This window comes from Carassius carassius, chromosome 12, assembly GCF_963082965.1.
Source record: "Carassius carassius chromosome 12, fCarCar2.1, whole genome shotgun sequence".
Lineage (NCBI taxonomy): Eukaryota > Metazoa > Chordata > Actinopteri > Cypriniformes > Cyprinidae > Carassius > Carassius carassius.
The window spans coordinates 13353311-13376128 of record NC_081766.1 but is presented as its reverse complement, the minus strand read 5'-3'; the positions used below and the strand labels follow the sequence as shown (position 1 = coordinate 13376128).

The 22818-nt window shown below is 36.6% G+C and overlaps 1 protein-coding gene across 4 annotated transcripts in view; it reads right to left on the bottom strand.

Annotated features, from left to right (window-relative positions):
* Positions 1 to 22504, bottom strand: part of LOC132154845 (immunoglobulin lambda-1 light chain-like) — a 42781-nt gene extending 20277 nt beyond the window's left edge. Inside the window, exons 1-2 of one of the 4 annotated variants that reach the window (XM_059563556.1) lie at positions 22442 to 22504; positions 19858 to 20169 (exon numbers count right to left, since the gene is read on the bottom strand). In XM_059563556.1, coding sequence (XP_059419539.1) covers positions 19858 to 20169; positions 22442 to 22487 — 358 coding nt within the window. In that variant the 5' untranslated portion in view covers positions 22488 to 22504. Of the gene's footprint in view, positions 1 to 19857; positions 20170 to 20253; positions 20620 to 22441 lie in introns of those variants that run through there. The other 3 variants (XM_059563555.1, XM_059563557.1, XM_059563558.1) reach the window with 3 other exon arrangements.
* Positions 22505 to 22818: the final 314 nt, after the last annotated feature.

Here is a 22818-nt window from a genome sequence, read left to right as displayed (position 1 = left end):
CCAGCTCGCGCAGTAATACATCCCAGCGTGTTCCTCCTTTTTTATATGGAGTTTTATTTTATATGAATCTCCCTCTTTTTCAGCGGAAAAGTCTGTTGCTTCACTTGTAGCAGTCCCAGATGCGCTTATGTACATTATTCTTTTAAATGTTCCATCATTTTCTTTATGGTACCAGTGGACATAACCACCAGTGCCCAAGCCTGTTACCTTACATTCAAAGGACACACTACTACCTATTTTCTTCACCCAGACCTTTTTAGTTTGTTCTAATTTCAAACTTTCCACACCTACAATAAAATAAATAGAAAATCATTTATCAATCAGTTAAATAAGTATTCTTATTTGTTTTATTAATGTATTAACCTATTTAATTATTATCTATTTACCCCCCTTTAAAGTTTACTTACCGTGGATCATAATGAGAACAACAGTGCACAAGTTTATGAGCATCATTCATTTAATTATGTGAGACGATATATGGTTCATAAAGTTTCCTGTACACTTCTTAACACTATTTTGCAAAAATCGTGTATCTGAGTATCATAACTCCACCTCAGGAAATGACATCAACAAGGTGTCACTGAAAAATTTTCAGTGATTTTTGCAAAATAGTGTTAAGACGTCAAAGGTCTTGCCAAGTGATGCAGCTTGTACAGCAGTTTGGATGAAGTATTTAAAAACAGATTAATTTCTGCTGCACCTGACTGATATATATGATATCTCTTTGGGATTCTCATCAATTTCATCAAAAAAAGCAATTTAGTATCTTAAAGCCTTAAAGAAGCCTTAAAAAATATATTTTGCAAATCAGTAGCGCCATCCACTGTTGAAGATCTGCATGTTAAATAAGCAAAGTTATACAAATATCACAAATATAGTGGGGAAAATTATCCCTGTTGCATTGCTCTTCAAGATGCACATTGAAGGTATAATAGTGGAGATGGAAATTGGGTTTATATACCTGAAAAATCAGCTTTGAATAAATGTCACATTTATATTCAGAAGAGTAAAATCTAATGAACACTGTCTAATGACAATATCTTTGAATTAATGTACAGTATGTGTTTGAATGTTTTCACTGGTTGCTTGAGTCCCAGTCTGCACAGAAGTAAACAACAGTATGAATCAGATTTGTGTTGCTCAGTTTGAGGTCATAAAGCTGTATTCTGTCCACGGTGAAGTCATTTGCTTAGGGATTGCTGGGAGTAAAGCTGCCAACTGCACTGATATAAAGTAGTCTTAATGGGACTTCATTCTATCTCTCTTTTAGTACCAATGGATATAATTCCAAGATTTAAAACCAGTCACTTTAGGTGGGAGATATGAAGTTTTGCACACTTTGATCAAAATCTGTTGGCTTTGTTCCAAAGTCACTCCCAAAACAGCTGCTTTGAATAAACAAAACAAAAATATGTTAATTTTATTTCTTAAAAGAAACTTTCAAAAGCCTTAATTTCAAATGGCACCCACCTGGGATCTCTGAGAGGAGGACAATATAAATTTATGGAAACATCATTCATCTATAGTTGAAAAAGTAGTTTTGAGTAATGTTCTGTTTTATTATTGTACACAGCCTTAGACATCTGAATACAGTTTGCTGATGTCATTTCCTGAGGTTGATATTTCAATGCAAAATATCTCCTATTCCACTGTTTTAACTCTTTCTCTGCCATTAAAGGAATTTTCTGACTTTGTTTTCGCTGGTGTACAGTAGGAGGAGCTGTAGAGCATGTAAGGCTACATCACGCCACGTTGCATGCTGGGGCGTTTCCTCCATTCTTGGAGGATTGCTTTGCTACAAATTCTGAAATTAATATGGAAACCTGTTTATCTTTTGTTATGTTTATGTTTTAAAGTTAAATATTCACATTCTTCATTGTATTGGTAGCAGGAAAGAGAAGCCATTTTACAGCTTCGCATGATAATTTTGATCTAATTTTTTCCACTTAGTTTTTGTAGAATTTCATTTATGTTGATTTGATTACTGGGAAAACAGTTATAACACTCGCTGCTGCTTTAGCCATCATATGATAGAAAGTATATGTTCGACAAGCTGACAGAAGTCCATCAGTTTCTTTGTTTGAAACGTTTCAATGACGACGTATAATAGTTGTCATTATAAATACTTATTTTTCCATGGACACCGAGGAGAATCAGCAAAAAACTGTATTTGTTCAACATATGACAATCAAAATCAAATTCTCCAAAATGGCGCAATGATGATGAGGAGAGACACAGAGGAGACAAATTGCTGAAAAAGTATTTATGTTTTTATTAGTGTAAAAAAGTATTCTCGTCGCTTCATAAAATTCAGATTGAACCACTGATGGCAGGTGGACTATTCTGATGATGTCTTTCATACTTTTCTGGACCTTGACAGTGTATTTTACTTTGCAGTCAATAGGACAGTCACAAGGCTCCCGTTTTTTATCCAAAATATCTTAAAATGTGTTCCGAAGACTAACAAAGCTTTTACAGGTTCGTGGGGGTAAGTGATTAATTTCAAGCATGAGCTAACACCACCAGTCCATTCATTCTTGATAAAACTTTATTTTGTTGATTATGGAGGAAGTGCCACAGCTGCAGAACTATTTGTTCTCAATGTTTTAAATTGAATTAAATGGATAACAGTTTTGTAATAAATGCTATTTTAAATGTAATTGCAGATTGAGATATGGGTTTGTGACAAGTGCAAAATAAAAAGAAATCCTACACATGAAGGTTTTTTAAAAAACCTTTTCAAGTATTGTTGTGTGACCTTCATTCAACAAAAAATGAAATAACATGTTGAAACTGAATAAAAATATTTTAATAAAAGTTTAAAACAACGGATGGGATACAAAGATGATCATATAGGCTAGTTGAAGAATCAGCTTTGTCATGGACACAGTGTCTTGTATAAGTTGTGTTAACGGTTCTTCTGAGACTTGAACATAAAAAAAAAAGTAATGACAAAAATCGACATCACATTTAAAAGATGCAGAGTGTCTCCCATTTGTTGCTGCTGCTTTTCTTCCAGCAACAGCTCTGATGAAGAAAGCAGGTTTTTTGCAATGATTTCCTCTAACAGTTAACACTGTGTTGTCTTCACTCCAGTGTGCGCAGTAATATGATCCTGCATCACTGAGCTCCAGTGTTGAGATAGTCAGTGTCCCTGTATTACCCTTCAACGATCCAGCATATCTAGCGGGGACACCAAGGTCCTTTTTGCCTTTATTCGATCCAGCTTCGAAATACATTAATCGTTGGAAAACTTGATCTTTGAGTCTGTACCAGTGGAGAGCGTTGGATCCAAGTGATGGCATCTCGCATTGGATTCGAGCAGTTCTACTACTTGCCTTAATCATCACAGACAAGGAATCCTTAGGTTGTCCATTTAAGCAATCTAAAACCATAAGAGAAACCATTCAAATGCGCTGATTGTGTCTACACAATAATTTGGAATCTGAAACCTTAATTAAAGCGCTGATATTTTGACACATACATAGGCATACGCATATGTAGGCATACGCTTCAACTTCAATTCGAATTTGAATTCGAGCTTAAATTTTTCGAATGTTTCCTTAAAAGAACATTCTAAACAGAAGCTCACGAACAGCAGATGTTCTGGCAACCAGACTGAGGAGTAACCATAGCATAGGCCTACTATAATTATTCATATTTTGAGTTTATGACATCACAAGTATGCCAACAGAAAGTGTTTTGTTTAAAATGTTTGCATATTTGCATTGATGACAAGCCACAGATGAACCTCATTTTTTAAAAACGAATTAGACTGAATAATTGTGAATGAAAAATGTTATGCATCAATAATAAAACCTCACCTATAAAGACTACTAACAATACAAATGTTATCATTCCAGACGGTGGCATGTCTACCTCTGTTGTCCAGGAGTATGAAGAGTTATGAACGACAGCAGTCAGTCAGAAGGTAATGATAATGGCCTTGTGGTTTCCTCTTTGCGCTCATGTCGTCATCATTACTATCACACACAAGCTAAAACAATCTATATAAATGATGGGTGATGGGAATCAACACTCATTTTACACATGTAATTTTTAACCACAATTTAACCCTTCAAAATTCTGTTCAGAAACATTCAATAATAGCACTATGATATAATCAGAAATACATTTTGTTTTCACAGTGTGTAATTGAGTAGGGGAGAGTGGGAATGGTTACAACACTTTTTGCATTTCGTTTTTATTGGAAATAAAAAATGTTAGTACAATAAAGCTTTTGTCAGCTACTCACCCACACTGCTGAAACATGTGTGCACAAAATAATATATGTACAATTTACACTTGAATAGACAAAGTCAAATGTTGCAATTTGATGGTTGCAACAGTCCACAGAGGACTGTTATATTAAAATTCATTAAAATGTAATTAAAATCATTCTTAAGTATAATTTTGAAATGTCTTTATTTAATTTGTGCACAGACAGGGCCTTCAATAAGATAAATTGTCTGTAAAAAAAAAATAATAATAAATGGAAAAGACTTTCAAGTTTCAAGTAACAAGTATAATAACCATGATTTGGTTCGTTAGTACATGCAAAATATTGATCAAACAAGAGACTGAATTTTAATAATAGCCTTCTTCTGTTTACTTCTGTCAAAGTTTACTGAACAAGGTACCAGTTGCACAAACATAACCACTATTTTAAGCGTGTCTTAAGCACTAGTCTGACTAACTAGCAATTAACCAAGTTGTAATTGGTCATTTTAGATTCAAATTAGACAAATTTTCCATTTTATCCAATTGACTTTATAACTGTGTGTGTGTGTGTGTGTGTGTGTGTGTGTGTGTGTGTGTGTGTGTGTGTGTGTGTGTAATGTATGTATGTGTGTGACAAACAGATGAGAGAAAAGGAAATAAATCAACATTAGACTCATTTTTAAAAACCTATTTACTTAGATAAAAAAGAGAGATGCCGGACAATTGAAAGGAGATCTTTATTAATCCATAAAATAATAATTGTGCAAAGTTATGGCAAGCTTTTAAATCAATGTTTTTGTAAGGGACAGCATGCTGAGATGTTTGCAACAAAGTGTTGCAACTATCCCTACACTGACAGCTGTGATACAATATCTTTAACACATGCCAACAATGCCAATAAGAATCTAAGAAAACACTTATTTAAATGATATGACATCACAGTGCTTCATGCAAACAGCTTATACAAAATATGACAGAAAATATGATCATTAAAAAAAAAAACTTTTTTATATAAAAAAAATATTTTTTGCAGAAGCAATGGTCACATGTGGCTGTCTTCACTGTAACTATTCCTGTAACTATTCTATTATTGCTAACTTAAGTGAAAGTCGGCACACTGCTACTGTACTTTCACCACACAAGGACAACTGATATTTCAAACAAACTCTTCATCAAACTTTACAAAATTACAAACCCATGATCCCTATTTAAATGCCAAATATGTCATATATATCTCAACAAATGTTGAGATACACATAACAAATATGGGATACACTTGACATATTCCAAAATCACAAGTAACAGTGAGTACACATAACCTCACAGATTAATTAGCTAATATGTCCATGAACACCAAGGCAATTACATAGCCTACTGTATACTGCAGTTCCAATCCAAACAGATCCAAATACCATCACCCAGCCATCCTGTCACTCAGCTCAAGTCAAATTAAGAACGTAAACAGAAAATAACAATTTAAGTATTTTAATATTTTATTCATTAGTTCATGTACAGGATGTGTGTAAATCATCTCACTGTGGTTGCTTGTGTCCCAGTAGGCGCAGAAGTAAATGGCAGAATGTTTCGTCTGAGTATCACTCAGTTTTAGATCATAAAGCTTTGTTTTGTCCACTGTGAAGTCAGTTGCTTGGGGATTGTTAGTATCACGAGTGACATCTCCTCCATAACTGACATAGAGTAGTCTCGATGGGGCTTCACCCTCTTTTATTTGGTACCAATGGATATAATTCCAAGATTGCAAATCGGTCACTTTGCAGGGAAGATACACAGTTTTGCCAGCTGCCTTAATCAAAGCCTTTGGACCTTGATCCAAACTCACTCCCAGCACAGCTGCTTTGATAACACAAAAACAAACTTCAATCCATTTAAATCAGTTTTAAATTATTATCAGCTTATTATTATAAATGTTTCTTACCTGGCATTTCTAAGAGGAGGACAATGTAAATGTATAAAAACATCATTCATCTGGTGAAAAACGTTTCTACTTGGTGTAATGCTGTCTTTGAGGTTTTCACGCTGCTTTTGTAAGAACTCCAAAAATGGGGTGCTGATGTCATTTCCTGAAATGGAGTTACCCTTTTTTAAAAGACATTTTACACAAGCCTTTTACACTAATTGAATTTCAGATTACTGTGTAGTGTAGCAATGCAAATGCAAAATGATACCAATGCTTAAGGTTATTTAAATTAATCTTTCATAGCAAGGTTAATATCAGCGTGTAGAGAAAACAAAACAGCTGGAAAAAAAAAACTATTAAAACACAGATAAGAAATACACCCATAAAACTTACGGGCCAGATATTTCTTTACAGGCCATGAATGTGATGTAATGTTTAGCATCCAGTGAATGTTCTTTTTTATTTCGTTTTGTTTTTTTCTAATAACAAAGTTATTTTATAAAATGTTTTCTGTTAAATAAATGAGAATTGCAAGTGTCCAATTAAATTATAGTTCCACTATATTGGCATTACTAAGATCTGCTTTATGTTTTGTTAATGTATTAACCTATTTTGATCTATTTAACCCCCTTTAAAGTTTAATTAACATGGATCATAATGAGAACAACAATACACACGTTTATGACTATCGTTCATTCGATTATGCAAGATCATAAAGTTTCCTGTACACGTCTTTACACTGTTTTGCGAAAATCATTGCTGAAAATTGTTCATTTACACACATCAGTTTGCCAATGTCATTTGCTGAGGAGGAGCTCTGATAAATGTCAAAGCTCTTTCCAAATGTAATTTGTACAGCAATCAGGAGGAATTATTTAAAAAACTAATGCATCCCTACCTCACCTGACTGATATATTATGGCTCATTGGAATTCTCTTAAATTTATTATATGTAATTTTGTGAAATGCAATTTATTGGAAGTAACTTGCATAGAGCCTTAAAGGTAAAAAAAAATCCTCTTTAGCACTTTAGAAGCACCATCCACTAGGCACAGTAGTAAACAGCAGCATGAATCAGATTTTTGTTGCTCAGTTTGAGGTTATAAAGCTGTATTCTGTCCACAGTGAAGTCATTTGCTTGGGCAATGCTGGGGGTAAAGCTGCCAAATGCATTGATATACAGTAGTCTTGATAGCTAAGCTTTGAAGCTTTCGGAAATCAGAATATTGAAGCCAAGTACTCAAGGAAAGGTACAACAACCAAAACTTTATTTTCAAACAAAGTGTACAAGTGTACATGTGTATACTCATTTTCCTATTGATTTGAAAACCGTAATTTACTGGAACAGCACCGAATGACAATATTATACAAAAAAAAAAAAAAAAAATACGGGGAGCAGATCAAAGAAACATGGCAATGCGATTGTGAAAGTTTTCACAAATCGAGCTCAACCTAAAATTAAATTTTTGTATTCCAGCATTCTGTGTGTTTTTGGGTGATAGATGTTAAACATGAAGAACGACTTTCTTTCACATTTCTTATAAGCGGACCATATTAGCCCGGTTCTGTCAACTCTGCACTGGCTCCCTATCAAACATAGAATAGATTTTAAAATCTTACTTATTACTTATAAAGCCCTGAATTGTTTAGCACCTCAGTATTTGAACAAGCTATTATTGTACTATAGTCCTCCACGTCCATTGCGTTCTCAAAACTGGAAATTTGATAATAACACGAATATTATCAAATATCCTTTTCCTATCTAGCTCTCAAACTCTGGAATAACCTACCTAACATTGTTCAGGAGGCAGACACACTCTATCAGTTTAAATCTAGATTAAAGACCCTCCTCTTTAACCTGGCTTACACATAACACACTAACACATTTCTTATATTCAAATCAATTAAAGGATTTTTAGGCTGCATTAATTAGGAAAATCCTGAACCGGGAACACATCCCATATCATAAGATGTACTTGCTACATTGTTAGAAGAATGGCATCTATGCCAATATTAATCTGTTTTTCTCTTATTCCAAGGTCACCGTAGCCACCAATAACCTGCCTGATCTATCTCAACTGCTATTTCTACCCAAAAATACACATGAATTAGACGAAATTACTGACAACATGGGCACTATTTTCTCTAATACATTAGAAGCCGTTACCCCCATCAAATTGAAAAAGGTTAGAGAAAAACGTACTGTGCCATGGTATAACAGTAATACTCACTCTCTCAAGAAAGTAACTCGTAGTCTTGAACGCAAATGGAGAAAAACTAACTTGGAAGTTTTTAGAATTGCATGGAAAAACAGTATGTCCAGCTATAGACAGGCTCTAAAAACTGCTAGGGCAGAGCATATCCACAAACTCATTGTAAATAACCAAAACAATCCAAGGTTTTTATTTAGCACAGTGGCTAAATTAACAAATTACCAGACGCCACCTGATTCAAATATTCCACCAACGTTAAATAGTAATGACTTTATGAATTTCTTCACTGATAAAATAGATAACATTAGAAATACAATAGCGAATGTAGATTCTACAGCGTCTAACACTTCAGTTTCATCCATCGCACCCAAAGATAAACTGCAGTGCTTTACAAATATAGGACAGGAAGAGCTAAATAAACTTATCACTGTATCTAAACCAACAACATGTTTATTAGATCCTGTACCCACTAAATTACTAAAAGAGCTGTTACCTGTAGCTGAAGAACCGCTTCTCAATATCATTAACTCATCGTTATCTTTAGGTCACGTCCCAAAACCATTCAAGCTGGCGGTTATCAAGCCTCTTATTAAGAAACAAAAACTAGATCCTAGTGTACTGGCAAATTATAGGCCTATTTCAAATCTTCCATTTATGTCTAAAATTTTAGAAAAAGTTGTGTCTGCTCAATTGAGCACCTTCCTGCACAAAAATGATCTGTATGAAGAATTTCAGTCAGGTTTTAGGCCCCACCATAGCACAGAAACTGCACTTGTTAAAATTACAAATGACCTGCTCCTTGCGTCAGATCAAGGCTGCATCTCATTTCTAGTCTTACTTGATCTTAGTGCTGCGTTCGACACCATAGATCATGACATACTCATAGATTGATTACAAAACTATACAGGTATTCAAGGGCAGGCTCTAAGATGGTTTAGATCCTACCTGTCCTATCGCTACCATTTTGTTTACTTAAATGGGGTGTCATCTCATTTATCATCAGTAAAATATGGAGTGCCACAAGGATCCGTCCTAGGTCCCCTTCTATTTTCAATATACATGTTGCCCCTTGGTAATATTATTAGAAAATACGGAATTAGCTTCCACTGTTATGCTGATGATACTCAGCTATATATCTCAACGAGACCAGATGAAACTTCCCAATTATCTAAGCTAACAGAGTGTGTTAAAAATGTAAAAGATTGGATGACAAATAATTTTCTCCAATTAAATTCGGATAAGACAGAGATATTAATTATTGGACCAAAAAACACCACACAGAATCTTGTAGATTACAATCTGCAGCTAGACGGATGTACTGTTACTTCCTCTACAGTCAGAAATCTGGGTGTTATATTGGACAGCAATTTGTCTTTTGAAAATCATATTTCCAATGTTACAAAAACTGCATTCTTCCATCTTAGAAACATTGCCAAGCTACGAAACATGTTATCTGTTTCTGATGCAGAAAAGCTAGTTCATGCATTCATGACCTCTAGACTGGACTATTGTAATGCACTTCTAGGTGGTTGTCCTGCTTCGTCAATAAACAAGCTACAGGTAGTCCAAAATGCAGCAGCTAGAGTCCTTACGAGGTCAAGAAAATTTGATCATATTACCCCAATTTTACAGTCTCTGCACTGGCTACCTATTAAGTTCCGTATCAGTTACAAATTATCATTACTTACCTATAAGGCCCTAAATGGTTTAGCTCCTGCATACCTAACTAGCCTTCTACCACGCTACAACCCATCACGCACCCTAAGGTCACAAAACGCTGGACTTTTGGTAGTTCCTAGGATAGCAAAGTCCCCTAAAGGAGGTAGAGCTTTTTCACATTTGGCTCCCAAACTCTGGAATAGCCTTCCTGATAATGTTCGGGGTTCAGACACACTCTCTCTGTTTAAATCTAGATTAAAAACGCATCTCTTTCGCCAAGTATTTGAATAATGTATCTCTTAAATGGTGAATGTAGTTACATCTGCATTTTTATTCTTTAGCTTGGGTTAAACTAATTTTACTTTGTTGGATCAGCAGCTATGCTAATGATGTCTCTATTTTGTAACTAGGATTTACACAAGCTCCAGTCTGGATCCAGAACACCTGAGAAGAGATGATGCTGACCCTCAGAGGACCCCAGATGATCCTAACCTTGAATCAACAAACAGAACTAACAATTATTGCTACATGTGTGACTGCATCATATAATTACTATTAATTAATAATAGTGATAGTTCATCGTCTAGCTGACTACGTCTTGTATTATTATTATTATTATTTTTTTCTAAAGTCCTGTCAAACGTGCACAAACTACTAGCTACTACTAAATATTGTAGAAACATAATTTTCTGTAAAGTTGCTTTGTAACGATTTGTATTGTAAAAAGCGCTATACAAATAAACTTGAATTGAATTGAACAATCTATATTGTTAAAAGTGCTAGGCTATTTAAAGGTACAGGTTGTAGGACTTGCCACTAGAGGGCGCACTACCAAAACAATAACAGTCGCGTGGTTTGATGACGCTAAGGAGGAGCATGGAATGATGGGATTTGTTGTCTTCTACCCAACCGCTGACAGCCATCAGTCGAGTAAAACACAAGCGAGATCGACTTCTCTTTGTAGCTGAAGTTTGTCGCGAGCTCTCTCCATCTAGAAAATGCAACACCGATATTGATCCTGCCTCTTTCTCTCCTCTTGTCCCAAACTCTTCTTGGGTCGTTTGGTTGGCCCGTATGTTCCATAAATAAGTAACACAATCCACCATAAAACGTGCAAGAAGAAGTAAATAAGGAACTGCTTGAAGCAAGCTAGTGGTTTGCTGGACACTAGACACTACTTTCGCATTTGTCCACGACACTGTTGTCAGGTGGTTTCTACATCAGTAAAGGCGGTAACAAAGGGTAACTAATGTCATTGACAGGAGACTGCACTGCCCCATGTCACTGTTTAGAATGGGAATTTTCTCATGATTTACAAGTAGTTAAAAACATTAGAGATATTGTTAGTAATCAGCTGGACAAAATATATAACAATAGCCTGGTGGTTTTTGGATATTTTACTGCAAATATCTTACAAATTGTAAAAGGTGATTTGACGTGACTTGACTTACTGTACCATGGGGTTTACGGACAAGCTTTTTTTTTTGCTGATAAAGCTGTGAAAGCTGATAAAGATAACACTGGTTTAATTCCTCTAAATGTCCAGCCTTTGGAGCTATAGGCTTTATAAAATTAAAGTCGCTACTAAAAAAAACAGATTTCAGCCCGAAAGACAGCATCGCCTTAATTTACAAATCACGAAGAATGATATTCAGTATTATTTGCATGTCTATGACCGCGTACTGCGTATTTATAGCCAAAAGAAATCTGAAATTCCAAACTGCAAACTAGGCTCTCTTTACTGCGCGGTACTCTAATTTGTCCATTTAAACATTCTAAAACCATAAGATAAACCTTCATCTCACATTCAAGGAGAAGCAAGATCGAATGGCTCGAGGTCTTTGCTTATATTTGGGAAGCCTGGATACCGAGCCATCTGGTGTACTTTAAAAGCCGGGGCCCATCAGTAAGCCGGGGGATCCTGATGGGTGCTTCTCTGTTTCTTGAGTCACCCAAGTCTCGTCCCCTACTTCCTGTCTCCGTTCAATATAAGGACACCATTTGCTCTTGTCCAGCTCTGGTTGATTCAGGAGCTGAGGGCAATTTCTTGGATGTGTCTGTTGCAACGCAGTGGGGCATTCCTGCCCTTCCTCTCCCTTCTCTGTCCAGTCCCTCAATGGCCTTCTCCTCTCCTCCATCACCCACTCCACTCCTTCATTAAGTCTAGTGGTCTCTGGCAATCACGTGAGGTAATTAAGCTGTACCTCCTTGACTCTCCAGATGCTCCCATTGTCCTGGGGCACCCATGGTTGGTGCAGCACAACCCTCATGTGGATTGGTCCGGGAACTCTGTGTTATCTTGGAGTCAGTCCTGTCTTGCTTCATGTTTAAGTGCTGCCTCGTCTCCTGTCTCCTTGTCTTCTGTGTTTCAGGTGAAGACTCCTAATCTCTTTGGAGTCCCAGTGGAGTACCACGATCTTTGTTGAGTCTTCAGTAAGTCCTGGGCCACATCCTTGCCTCCTCACTGGCCGTACGACTGTGTCATCGATCTCCTCCCAGGCACTTCACCACCTAAGAGGCGTTTTTACTCCCTGTCTGGTCCTGAAAGAGAGGCCATGGACAAGTATATTAAGGAATCTTTAAATGCCGGCCTCATCCGTCCCTCTTCCTTACCTGCTGGCGCTGGGTTCTTCTTTGTTAAGAAGAGGGATGGCTCCCTGCGTCCTTGTATCAATTACCCCGGACTAAATTACATAACCGTTAGAAACAGGTATCCTCTGCCTCTGATGTAATCTGCTTTTGAATTGTTACAGGGAACCAAGGTCTTTACTAAATTAGATCTCTGCAATGCCTACCATTTGGTCCGCGAAGGGGATAAGTAGATGACAGCCTTCAATACGGGATACTTTGAATACCGGGTCTTACCCTTTGGGCTAACCAATGCCCCAGCTGTCTTCCAGGCCCTGATCAATGATGTGTTGAGAGACATGGTAAACAGATTTGTTTTTGTGTATCTCGATGATATCCTCCCCCTCCTTGCAGGAACACACTCGTCAGGTGATACAACGGCTGGAGAAGTGTGTGTTCCACACCAAGTCAGTTTTGCGAAGGGGTGTCTGGTGGGTCAGTTGTTTGTGCCTGCTGTGCTGCGTTCTGAGGTCCTCCTGTGGGGTCACAAATCCAGAGTAGCCTGTCATCCAGGGGTTTGGAGATCACTGGCTGCCATCCGTCAGCGATTCTGGTGGCCATCCATGGTCCACAATGTCAGGCAGTTTTTGTTGGCTTTCAAGTTTCAAGTTTCAAGTTTTTATTTATTTATATAGCACATTTAAAAACAGCAAACAGGGCTGACCAAAGTGCTGAACAATACACAAGATACAAAGCAAGGACATAACCACACATTCATGACAAAAGCTCACAATGTATTAAAAGCTAAAGAAAAGAAGTAGGTTTTAAGAGAGGATTTAAAAACAGTTAGAGATAAAATGGAAGGCTGTTCCACAGCCTAGGGCCAGCAATCGCAAAGGCTCTGTCTCCTCTATTCTTTAACCGTGATCTGGGGACAGACAAAAGTTTCTGGTCACCAGACCTCAGATTTCGTGTGGGATTATGTGGACAGAGAAGCTCGGACAAATAGCTTGGTGCCAGATTATTTACGGATTTAAAAACAAAGATAAGAATTTTAAATTCAATTCTAAAATGCACTGGTAGCCAATGCAGCGATTTTAAAATAGGTGAAACATGATCAAATTTGCGTTTTTTTTTGAGGAACTTTGCAGCAGCATTCTGGACTAATTGGAGACGAGCAATAGAATGTTTGGGTATGCCATAGTAGAGGGAGTTGCAATAATCCAACCACGATGTAATGAGTGCATGGACAGCAATCTCTAAGGTTTTCTCAGAAAGAGAGGATCTAATCTTAGAGAGAAGACGTAGCTGGAAAAAACAAGAACTAATCACCGCATTAATTTGTTTTTCAAATTTGAAGTTCTGATCCCAGAAAACACCTAGGTTTTTAAAGCAAGATGAAGCTGGAGAGAGGTGATCCAGATCAATGTTACTGCTATTAAAGTTGTCATGGGGGCCAAAGACTATAACCTCGGTTTTGGATTCATTCTGAAATAAGAAATTTTGAGAAAACCACATTTTTACTTCATCTAGGCATGCAAAAAGAGATTTCAGAGCAGTATCTTTGTTGCGTTTCAGAGGCAAATAAATTTGTGTATCATCTGCATAGCAGTGAAATGATACACCATGCTTTCTGAAAATGAAGCCCAGAGGAAGTAAATACAGGGAAAAAAGAATGGGTGCGAGAATATCACAGGAGAGTTGAACAGGCGAGGAAGAAAAATTACCAAGTTTAACAGAGAAACTTCTATTTGTTAGATATGATTTAAACCAACTGAGGACAGTTCCCTGGATGCCCACAAGATATTCTAGTCGGGATAAAAGAGTTTTATGATCAACTGTTTCAAAAGCTGAGGTTAAGTCTAGCAGTATTAGGATCACTGAGTCACCAGCGTCAGTCGCTAACAGTATATCATTAGAGACCCTTAATAAAGGAGATTCGGTGCTGTGCAGAGGCTTAAAACCAGACTGGAAAGTTTCAAGAATTTGATTTGAGCTAAGAAAAGACTGGAGTTGATTAAGAACCGTTTTCTCCAATGCTTTTGTAATAAAAGGTAGCGTCGAGATCGGTCGAAAATTATTAAAATCCTTGTCATCAAGTAAAAGTTTCTTGAGAAGGTGTAACAGTAGCTTGTTTTAGGCTATCAGGGATAGTCCCTGTGCTCAAGCATTTATTCACAAAAGACACCAAACTTGTTACAACTGAATCAAAAATTTGTTTCAAAATACGGGGAGAAAGAACATCAAGAGAGCAGAAGGAAGGTTTCAAGTGATCAACAATTTCTCTGAGAGACAGAAGAGAAACTGGGTCAAAGACGCTCCATATGGCTGAAGAACAACCCAGTTCAGGCGAGACAATAGCAGAAGGTTGTAACTGAGATCTTAGAGAGGTGATCTTGTCACCGGTGCAGGCCGGGGCGGACTTGGATGACCAGCCGCCCCTGACTCCAGACGCCACCGTGAGGAGCCGATACCACAAGCACGCAACAGACGGACAAAGGAGGAGGCAAGTAATTGAGTTCAAAAGTAACAATCTTTATTGAATAATAATCGACTTAAGGAAAGAATGAGCAACTCTCGTCTTCTCGGGCTATTTGACCGGAGTAGCCGCTGGGACGATTCTTCACTGTCTTCGGGACACAATGGTGTGATAGTGGCTATGAAGGCTTACTCCACGGCGTTGTTGCACATCTGTAGGACTCAGACGGTAAGTAGCAGGTAAGGTTTCTTCTCGTATCAGCGGATTCTCTTAACAGGACGTGAGAGGGGAATTGTGACTTTAAAAACTCACTTCACAGCGTTGCTGCACATCTGCAGGACTCAGACAGTAGGTAGCAGGTAAGGTTTCTTCCCTTAACAGCAGATTATCTTAGGACGTGAGAGGGGAATTGTGACTTTAAAACTCACTTCACAGCGTTACTGCACATCTGCAGGACTCAGACAGTAAGGAACAGGTAATGTTTCTTCGAGACTTGTAATTTTCAGAGAAAGAGAGAGAGTTAACAGGAGCCTTCAATGAGGAATTAGTTCACGACAAGACTCAGTGGAAGAGAGGATAATACAAAGCATTACTTCACCGGTTCAGTTGTATCGTTCTGGAATTTAGATGGGGACCAGTAGATCATTTCACAAGAATGAAAGCAGGCGTTGGGAGACTCTTCTCAGCATAGCACACAGCACTCGTGTTCACTACAAATCCACAGCATTATTTTAGCGTGCATCAGGTAAGGCAAACAACTGCAAATCACTCACACAATAGGGCTGATCAAAAGCCTCGCTTCATCCATGCATTTCAATGGGAATATTCAACTCTCAATTCCTCTCCAGTGTATCTGAAACAGATGTCCTCCTCAACAGTAAATTTCACATTCACAGTCTTTTCTTCAAGCTCTACATTTGATTCAACGATGTAATTAATTCACTTATCTTTCTCTCTTCCTCTTCCAGCACAGATCCAAGCAGCAGTTCAATCCAGTAATATTCCACAGGCAGCTCTAAACGACAGACTCCAATGGCAGTTCTTCACTTACACGAATTTCCAGGATTACAACGTCCAATGTGAGCGCTCAAACAGGAGATCTTCTACCCCAAAACACGACGACAGAGACCCAGCCGAACCTGATCAACTGGACACTGACTGCCTTTTACCAACACCAACCCTTCTCTTCTCTTCTCTTCTCTTCTGAACCGCTCTTTTATCCTCCTCTTGTGAAGCGGAAAGCCTGTGCAAACGCCGCTCCTCTCTCTCTCACACCTGCCGTGTATCAGCAGTAATTAGGTAGGACAATGCCTCTGCTACACCCGGAACCGGAGTGAGGCGTTACACCAAAATAATCCCCTCGGGGAACATGGAAAAAGAAAGGTTCCGCTTTCCCAAGCATTCTTTCACCCGTGACAATCTTCTCACAGAAAAACCTTGAGAAACCTTTACATAATGATACTGAGGGGTTTGAAATCACATTTACAGGAGGATTTAGAGCAGAATTTAACACAGAAAATAAGGCTTTTGAACTGTGATGGTTTTTTAAAATTAAATTAGAAAACTACTTAGACTTAGCAGACATCATGGCTTTCTGAAAAGCACTGAGGGAGTTTTTCAGCATTTCATAAGAAACTTTCTCAGTGTTTGCTCAGAATGAGACCTCTAAGCAGTCTCCTGTTGGTCTGTTGCAGCCCTTGCCCATTTCCTCTCGTCCTTGGTCACACCTGACCCTTGATTTTGTTTCTGGCCTTCCCCCATCGAGAGGCAACACCGTGATTCTGACGGTGGTGTATCACTTCTCCAAGGCGGCCCATTTCATTCCATTGCCCAAACTCCCCTCCACCAAGGAGACTGCACCTATATCTAGTCTTGTCATGTCCTGCTGTGTTTTCTTAGGCTCCAAGTGCAGTTTAGTGTTTTAATTTCATCTTCTCTTCTGCTTGCTCTCAGCCTCTTGTTTCACCAGTCTTCTGTTCCCTAGTTCCTGTCCTGATATTACCAGAATACTCGGCGCGCCCTAGAAGGATCTCTCTGCTCTGACATTGCATCAGTACCAACGCTTGGACTCTTTGAGCTGTTCTTTCTCTGACGTTGCATTGGCTCTGACGCTGGGACTGGATGTGATGGTCTTCACCAACTACCCTGCCTGGTGGAGTGACTGGAGGCTTGTGTTGACCGTTCCCCTTGTCCTATCTCTTATCTCTGCCCCAGCCGAGTGGTGTTTGAGAGTGTTTCCCTGACATTAGGACTTTAAACAATATTTTTGTAGTGCAATATACAACAAAAACTTTTTGTTTAAAATGTTTTCAAGTTAACTGAGAAGTTATCATTCCAGACAGTGAGATGTCTAACTCTGTCGTCTAGGAGTTTGAAGAGTTATGAACGACAGCAGCCAGTCAGAAGGTAATGATAATGGCCTTGTGGTTTCCTCTTTGTGTTCATGTTGTCGTCATCATCACTTCAACAAGAAGGTTTTTCACACAATATAAAACAATCTATATAAATGAAGCGTGATGGGAATCGACATTCATTTAACAAGTGTCATTAAAATACAAACCCGAAGAGTTGGGACACTGTACAAATTGTGAATAAAAACAGAATGCAATGAGGTGAAACATCTGGGGAGTGAGGAGACAAGTTGCTCAAGTTTAGGAATAGGAATGTTGTCCCATTCTTGTCTAATACAGGCTTCTATTTGCTCAACTGTCTTAGGTCTTCTTTGTTGCATCTTCTTCTTTATGATGAGTCAAATGTTTTCTATGGGTGAAAGATCTGGACTGCAGGCTGGCTGTTTCAGTATTCGGATCCTTCTTCTACACAGCCATGATGTTGTAATTGATGCAGTATGTGGTCTGGCATTGCCATGTGGGAAAGTGTAAGGTCTTTCCTGAAAGAGTCGATGTCTGGATGGGAGCATATATTGTTCTAGAACTTGGATATACCTTTCAGCATTGATGCTCCACTTTCAAAAAGAACTTTAAATTTTGATTCGTCTGACCACAGAACAGTTTTCCACTTTGCCACAGTCCATTTTAAATGAGCCTTTGCTCAGAGAAAACGCCTGTGCTTCTGGATCATGATTATATATGGCTTATATTGACCTATAGAGTTTTAGCCGGCAACGACGAATGGCACGGTGGATTTTGTTTACCGACAATGTTTTCTGGAAGTATTCCTGAGCCCATGTTTTGATTTCTAATACAATAGCATTCCTGTATGTGATGCAGTGCCGTCTAAGGGCCTGAAGATCACGGGCATCCAGTATGGTTTTCCGGCCTTGACCCTTACGCACAGAGATTGTTCCAGATTCTCTGAATCTTTGGATGATATTATGCACTGTAGATGATGATAACTTCAAACTCTTTGCAATTTTTTCTGAGAAACCGCAGCATTGGGGGAATTGGTGGTCCTCTGCCCATCTTGACTTCTGAGAGACACTGCCACTCTGAGAGGCTCTTTTTATACCCAGTCATGTTGCCAATTGACCTAATAAGTTGCAAATTGGTCCTGTTCCTTATATGTACATTTAATATTTCCGGCCTCTTATTGCTACCTGTCCCGACTTTTTTGGAATGTGAAGCTCTCATGAAATCCAATGAATGAAGTCTCACTTTCAACATTTGATATGTTATCTATATTCTATTGTGAATAAAATATAAGTTTATAAGATTTGTAAATTATTACATTCCTTTTTTACTCACAATTTGTATAATGTCCCAACTTTTTTGGAATCGGGTTTGTTAATAAAATAAAATAAAAACTCTGGGATATAAAGCAGAATATTAATCAATAGCACCCGTATTCTTTTTTTTTCTTTGCTAAAATGGCTAATTTGGATTTAAAATCTGTGAAGATTTTTTAGTAAAATTCAATTAAAAAACATTTGGCTAATAATGACACTGTGATGTTATTTGGAATACATTCTTCATTTTATTATTATTATTATTATTTTTAATTCACAATGTGTAATTTAAACATTATTTTCATCACACAAGGACAAGTGTATAGTATTTATCTTAAATTTACTTACATTTTGTTGTGTTTCTGTCTGTTTTATTAGTTTTTGTTTGTCTACAGTATATAGTTTTTTATAGTATATAATTTTTATGCAGCTTTAGTTTAGTTATTTTATTACATAAAATTAAACAAAATAAAAAATGACAAATGTTGCCTTGGAAACAAGCTGAAATAAAGTAAGTCTGTGTTTTTTAGATTGTATTTTATTCTGTAGTTTAATTTTGAAGTATTTTAAGGAAGTTGTCTTTCCCATCAGTGTGGAATGTAAAATAAAACGTAAAAAGAAGACCGTTCTCGTGAGAGCAAATCATAATTTCCTATAACAAGTATTTCAAGGAACAAATATTTATAAATATTTCTAAGTTCTATTTTTTAGTTGGCATAACTATAATACCCCTAACCCTATTCAAACAAGTGCTTCATCAAACTGAATATAAAACAAACCCAAAATCCCTACAAATAACAATTACACATTTTATTAAAAAAATTTTGAAATACAAATAACAATTAAGATACACTCGACATATTCAAAAATCACAAATATAAATACAGTGTGTAAAAAAACTCATACAAACATGCACAATGTGTCCACGAATACCAGGACAATAATAATTCCAATTTAAACAGATCCAAATACCATCATCCAGCCAGAATGTGCATAAAGTTTAAGTCAAATTAAGAATTTAAACAGAAAATGACAATTTAAGTATAAATATTGGTAATAACATTACCAGTATAGTTTATGTACAGGATGTGAGTAAATCTTCTCACTGTGGCCACTGCTTGTGTCCCAGTAGGCGCAGAAATAAACAGCAGAATGTTTCGGCTGAGTATTACTCAGTTTTAGATCATAAAGCTTTGTTTTGTCCACTGTGAAGTCAGCTGCACCTTCAGTGCTGGTATCACGAGCAACACTACCTCCTTTACTGATGTAGAGTAGCCTTGTTGGGGCTTCTTTGTCTTTAACTTGGTACCAATGGATATAGTCTGAACCGCTCAGACCATCCGCTTTGCATTGCAGATATATAGTTTTGCCCACTCCTTTAACCACAACCTTTGGACCTTGATCCAAAGTCACTCCCAGCACAACTGCTTTAATTAAACAAAGCACACTTCAGTATAATTAATAATGTTATTATTATTATTATTATTATTATTATTATAAATGTCACTTACCTGGCATCTCTAAGAGGAGGACAATAGTAATGTATAAAAACATCATTCATCTGATGATTTTTTTTTTTATAATTGGTGTAATGCTGTTTTTGAGGTTACACACTGCTTTTGTATGCACTTCAAAAATGGGGTGCTGATGTCATTTCCTGAAATGGAGTTACCTTAGAAACCATGTTTAAGCAAATTTAGCATAAGCCTTTTATTTTAAATGAAATTATTGTCACATTATCCCCAACTGTAAGATATTAGACAATTCATCAGAAAGATTAAAAATAATAATGGTTATAGTCATACCAATGCTTAAGGTTATTTTAATTATATTACATTTGTATAGTAAGACTGTATCGGAAAACAAGAGAGCTGAAAAAACAATAAGTGAAAAATAAAACTGATGGGCCAGATGTTTTAAACAGGCTAGTATACAGTAACAATAGACATTATTATTAAAGTATTTTTTTTATTAATTTTCATTATTATGCAACAGTCACAATCACACAAACATATGCAACATTCAAACCCATCTTGACTTCTGAGAGACACTGCTACTCTGAGAGGCTCTTTTTATACCCAATCATGTTGCCAATTGACCTAATAAGTTGCAAATTGGTCCTGTTCCTTATATGTACATTTAACATTTCCGGCCTCTTATTGCTACCTGTTTGGAATGTGTAGCTCTCATGAAATCCAAAATGAGCCAATATTTTGCATGACATTTCAAAATGTCTCACTTTCAACATTTGATATGTTATCTATTCTGTTGTGAATAAAATAAGTTTATGAGATTTTTAGATGATTCCATTCCTTTTTTACTCACAATTTGTCCCAACTTTTTTGGAATCGGGTTTGTTAATAAAAGAAAATAAAAACTCTGGGTTATAAAGCAGAATCTTCATCAATAGCACCTTTTATTTTTTTCTAAAATGGCTAATTTGGATTTAAATCTGTGATTTTTTTGTTGTTGTTAAATTCAGTTAAAAAAACATTTAGCTAATAATGTCTCTTTGTTCATTCTTCATCTTAAATTTACTTACATTTTGTTGTGTTTCTGTCTGTTTTATTAGTTTTTGTTTGTCTACAGTATATAGTTTTTTATAGATTTTTATGCAGCTTTAGTTTAGTTATTTTATTACATAAGATTAAACAAAATAAAAAATGACAAATGTTGCCTTGGAAACAAGCTGAAATAAAGCAAGTCTGTGTTTTTTAGATTGTATTTTATTCTGTTGTTTAATTTTGAAGTATTTTAAGGAAGTTGTCTTTCCCATCAGTGTTGAATGTAAAATAAAACGTAAAAAGAAGACCGTTCTCGTGAGAGCAAATCATAATTTCCTATAACAAGTATTTCAAGGAACAAATATTTATAAATATTTCTTAGTTCTATTTTTTAGTTGGCATAACTATAATACCCCTAACCCTATTCAAACAAGTGCTTCATCAAACTGAATATAAAACAAACCCAAAATCCCTACAAATAACAATTACACATTTTATTAAAAAAAAAAATTTAATACACATAACAATTAAGATACACTCGACATATTCCAAAATCACAAATATAAATACAGTGTGTAAAAAAAACTCATACAAACATGAACACCATGTTTGTATGATAAATAAATCCATATTTAAACAGATCCAAATAGCATCATCCAACCAGAATGTGCATAAAGTTTAAGTCAAATTAAGAATTTAAACAGAAAATTACAATTTAAGTATAAATATTGGTAATAACATTACCAGTATAGTTTATGTACAGGATGTGAGTAAATCTTCTCACTGTGGCCACTGCTTGTGTCCCAGTAGGCGCAGAAATAAACAGCAGAATGTTTCGGCTGAGTATTACTCAGTTTTAGATCATAAAGCTTTTTGTTGTCCCCTGTGAAGTCAGCTGCATCTTCAGTGCTGGTATCACGAGCAACACTACCTCCTTTACTGATGTAGAGTAGCCTCGATGGGGCTTTATTGTCTTTAACTTGGTACCAGTGTATATAGTCTGAATCGCTCAGACCATCCGCTTTGCATTGCAGATATATAGTTTTGCCCACTCCTTTAACCACAACCTTTGGACCTTGATCCAAAGTCACTCCCAGCACAACTGCTTTAATAAAACAAAGCAAACTTGAGTACATTTAAATAATGTTGTTGTTGTTGTTGTTTTTATTTTCTTATTATTATAAATGTCACTTACCTGGCACCTTTAAGAGGAGGATAATATAAATGTATAAAAACATCATTCATCTGGTGAAAAATGTGTATAATTGGTGTTAAGCTGTCTTTGAGGTTACACACTGCTTTTGTATGCACTTCAAAAATGGGGTGCTGATGTCATTTCCTGAAATGGAGTTACCTTAGAAACCATGTTTAAGCAAATTTAGTATGAGCCTTTTATTATAAATGAAATTATTGTCACATTATCTCCAACTGTAAGATATAAGACAATTCATCAGAAAGATTAAAAAAAATGGTTATGGTCATACCAATGCTTAAGGTTATTTTAATTACATTACATTTGTATAGTAAGACTGTATCAGAAAACAAGAGAGCTGGAAAAATAAGTGAAAAATA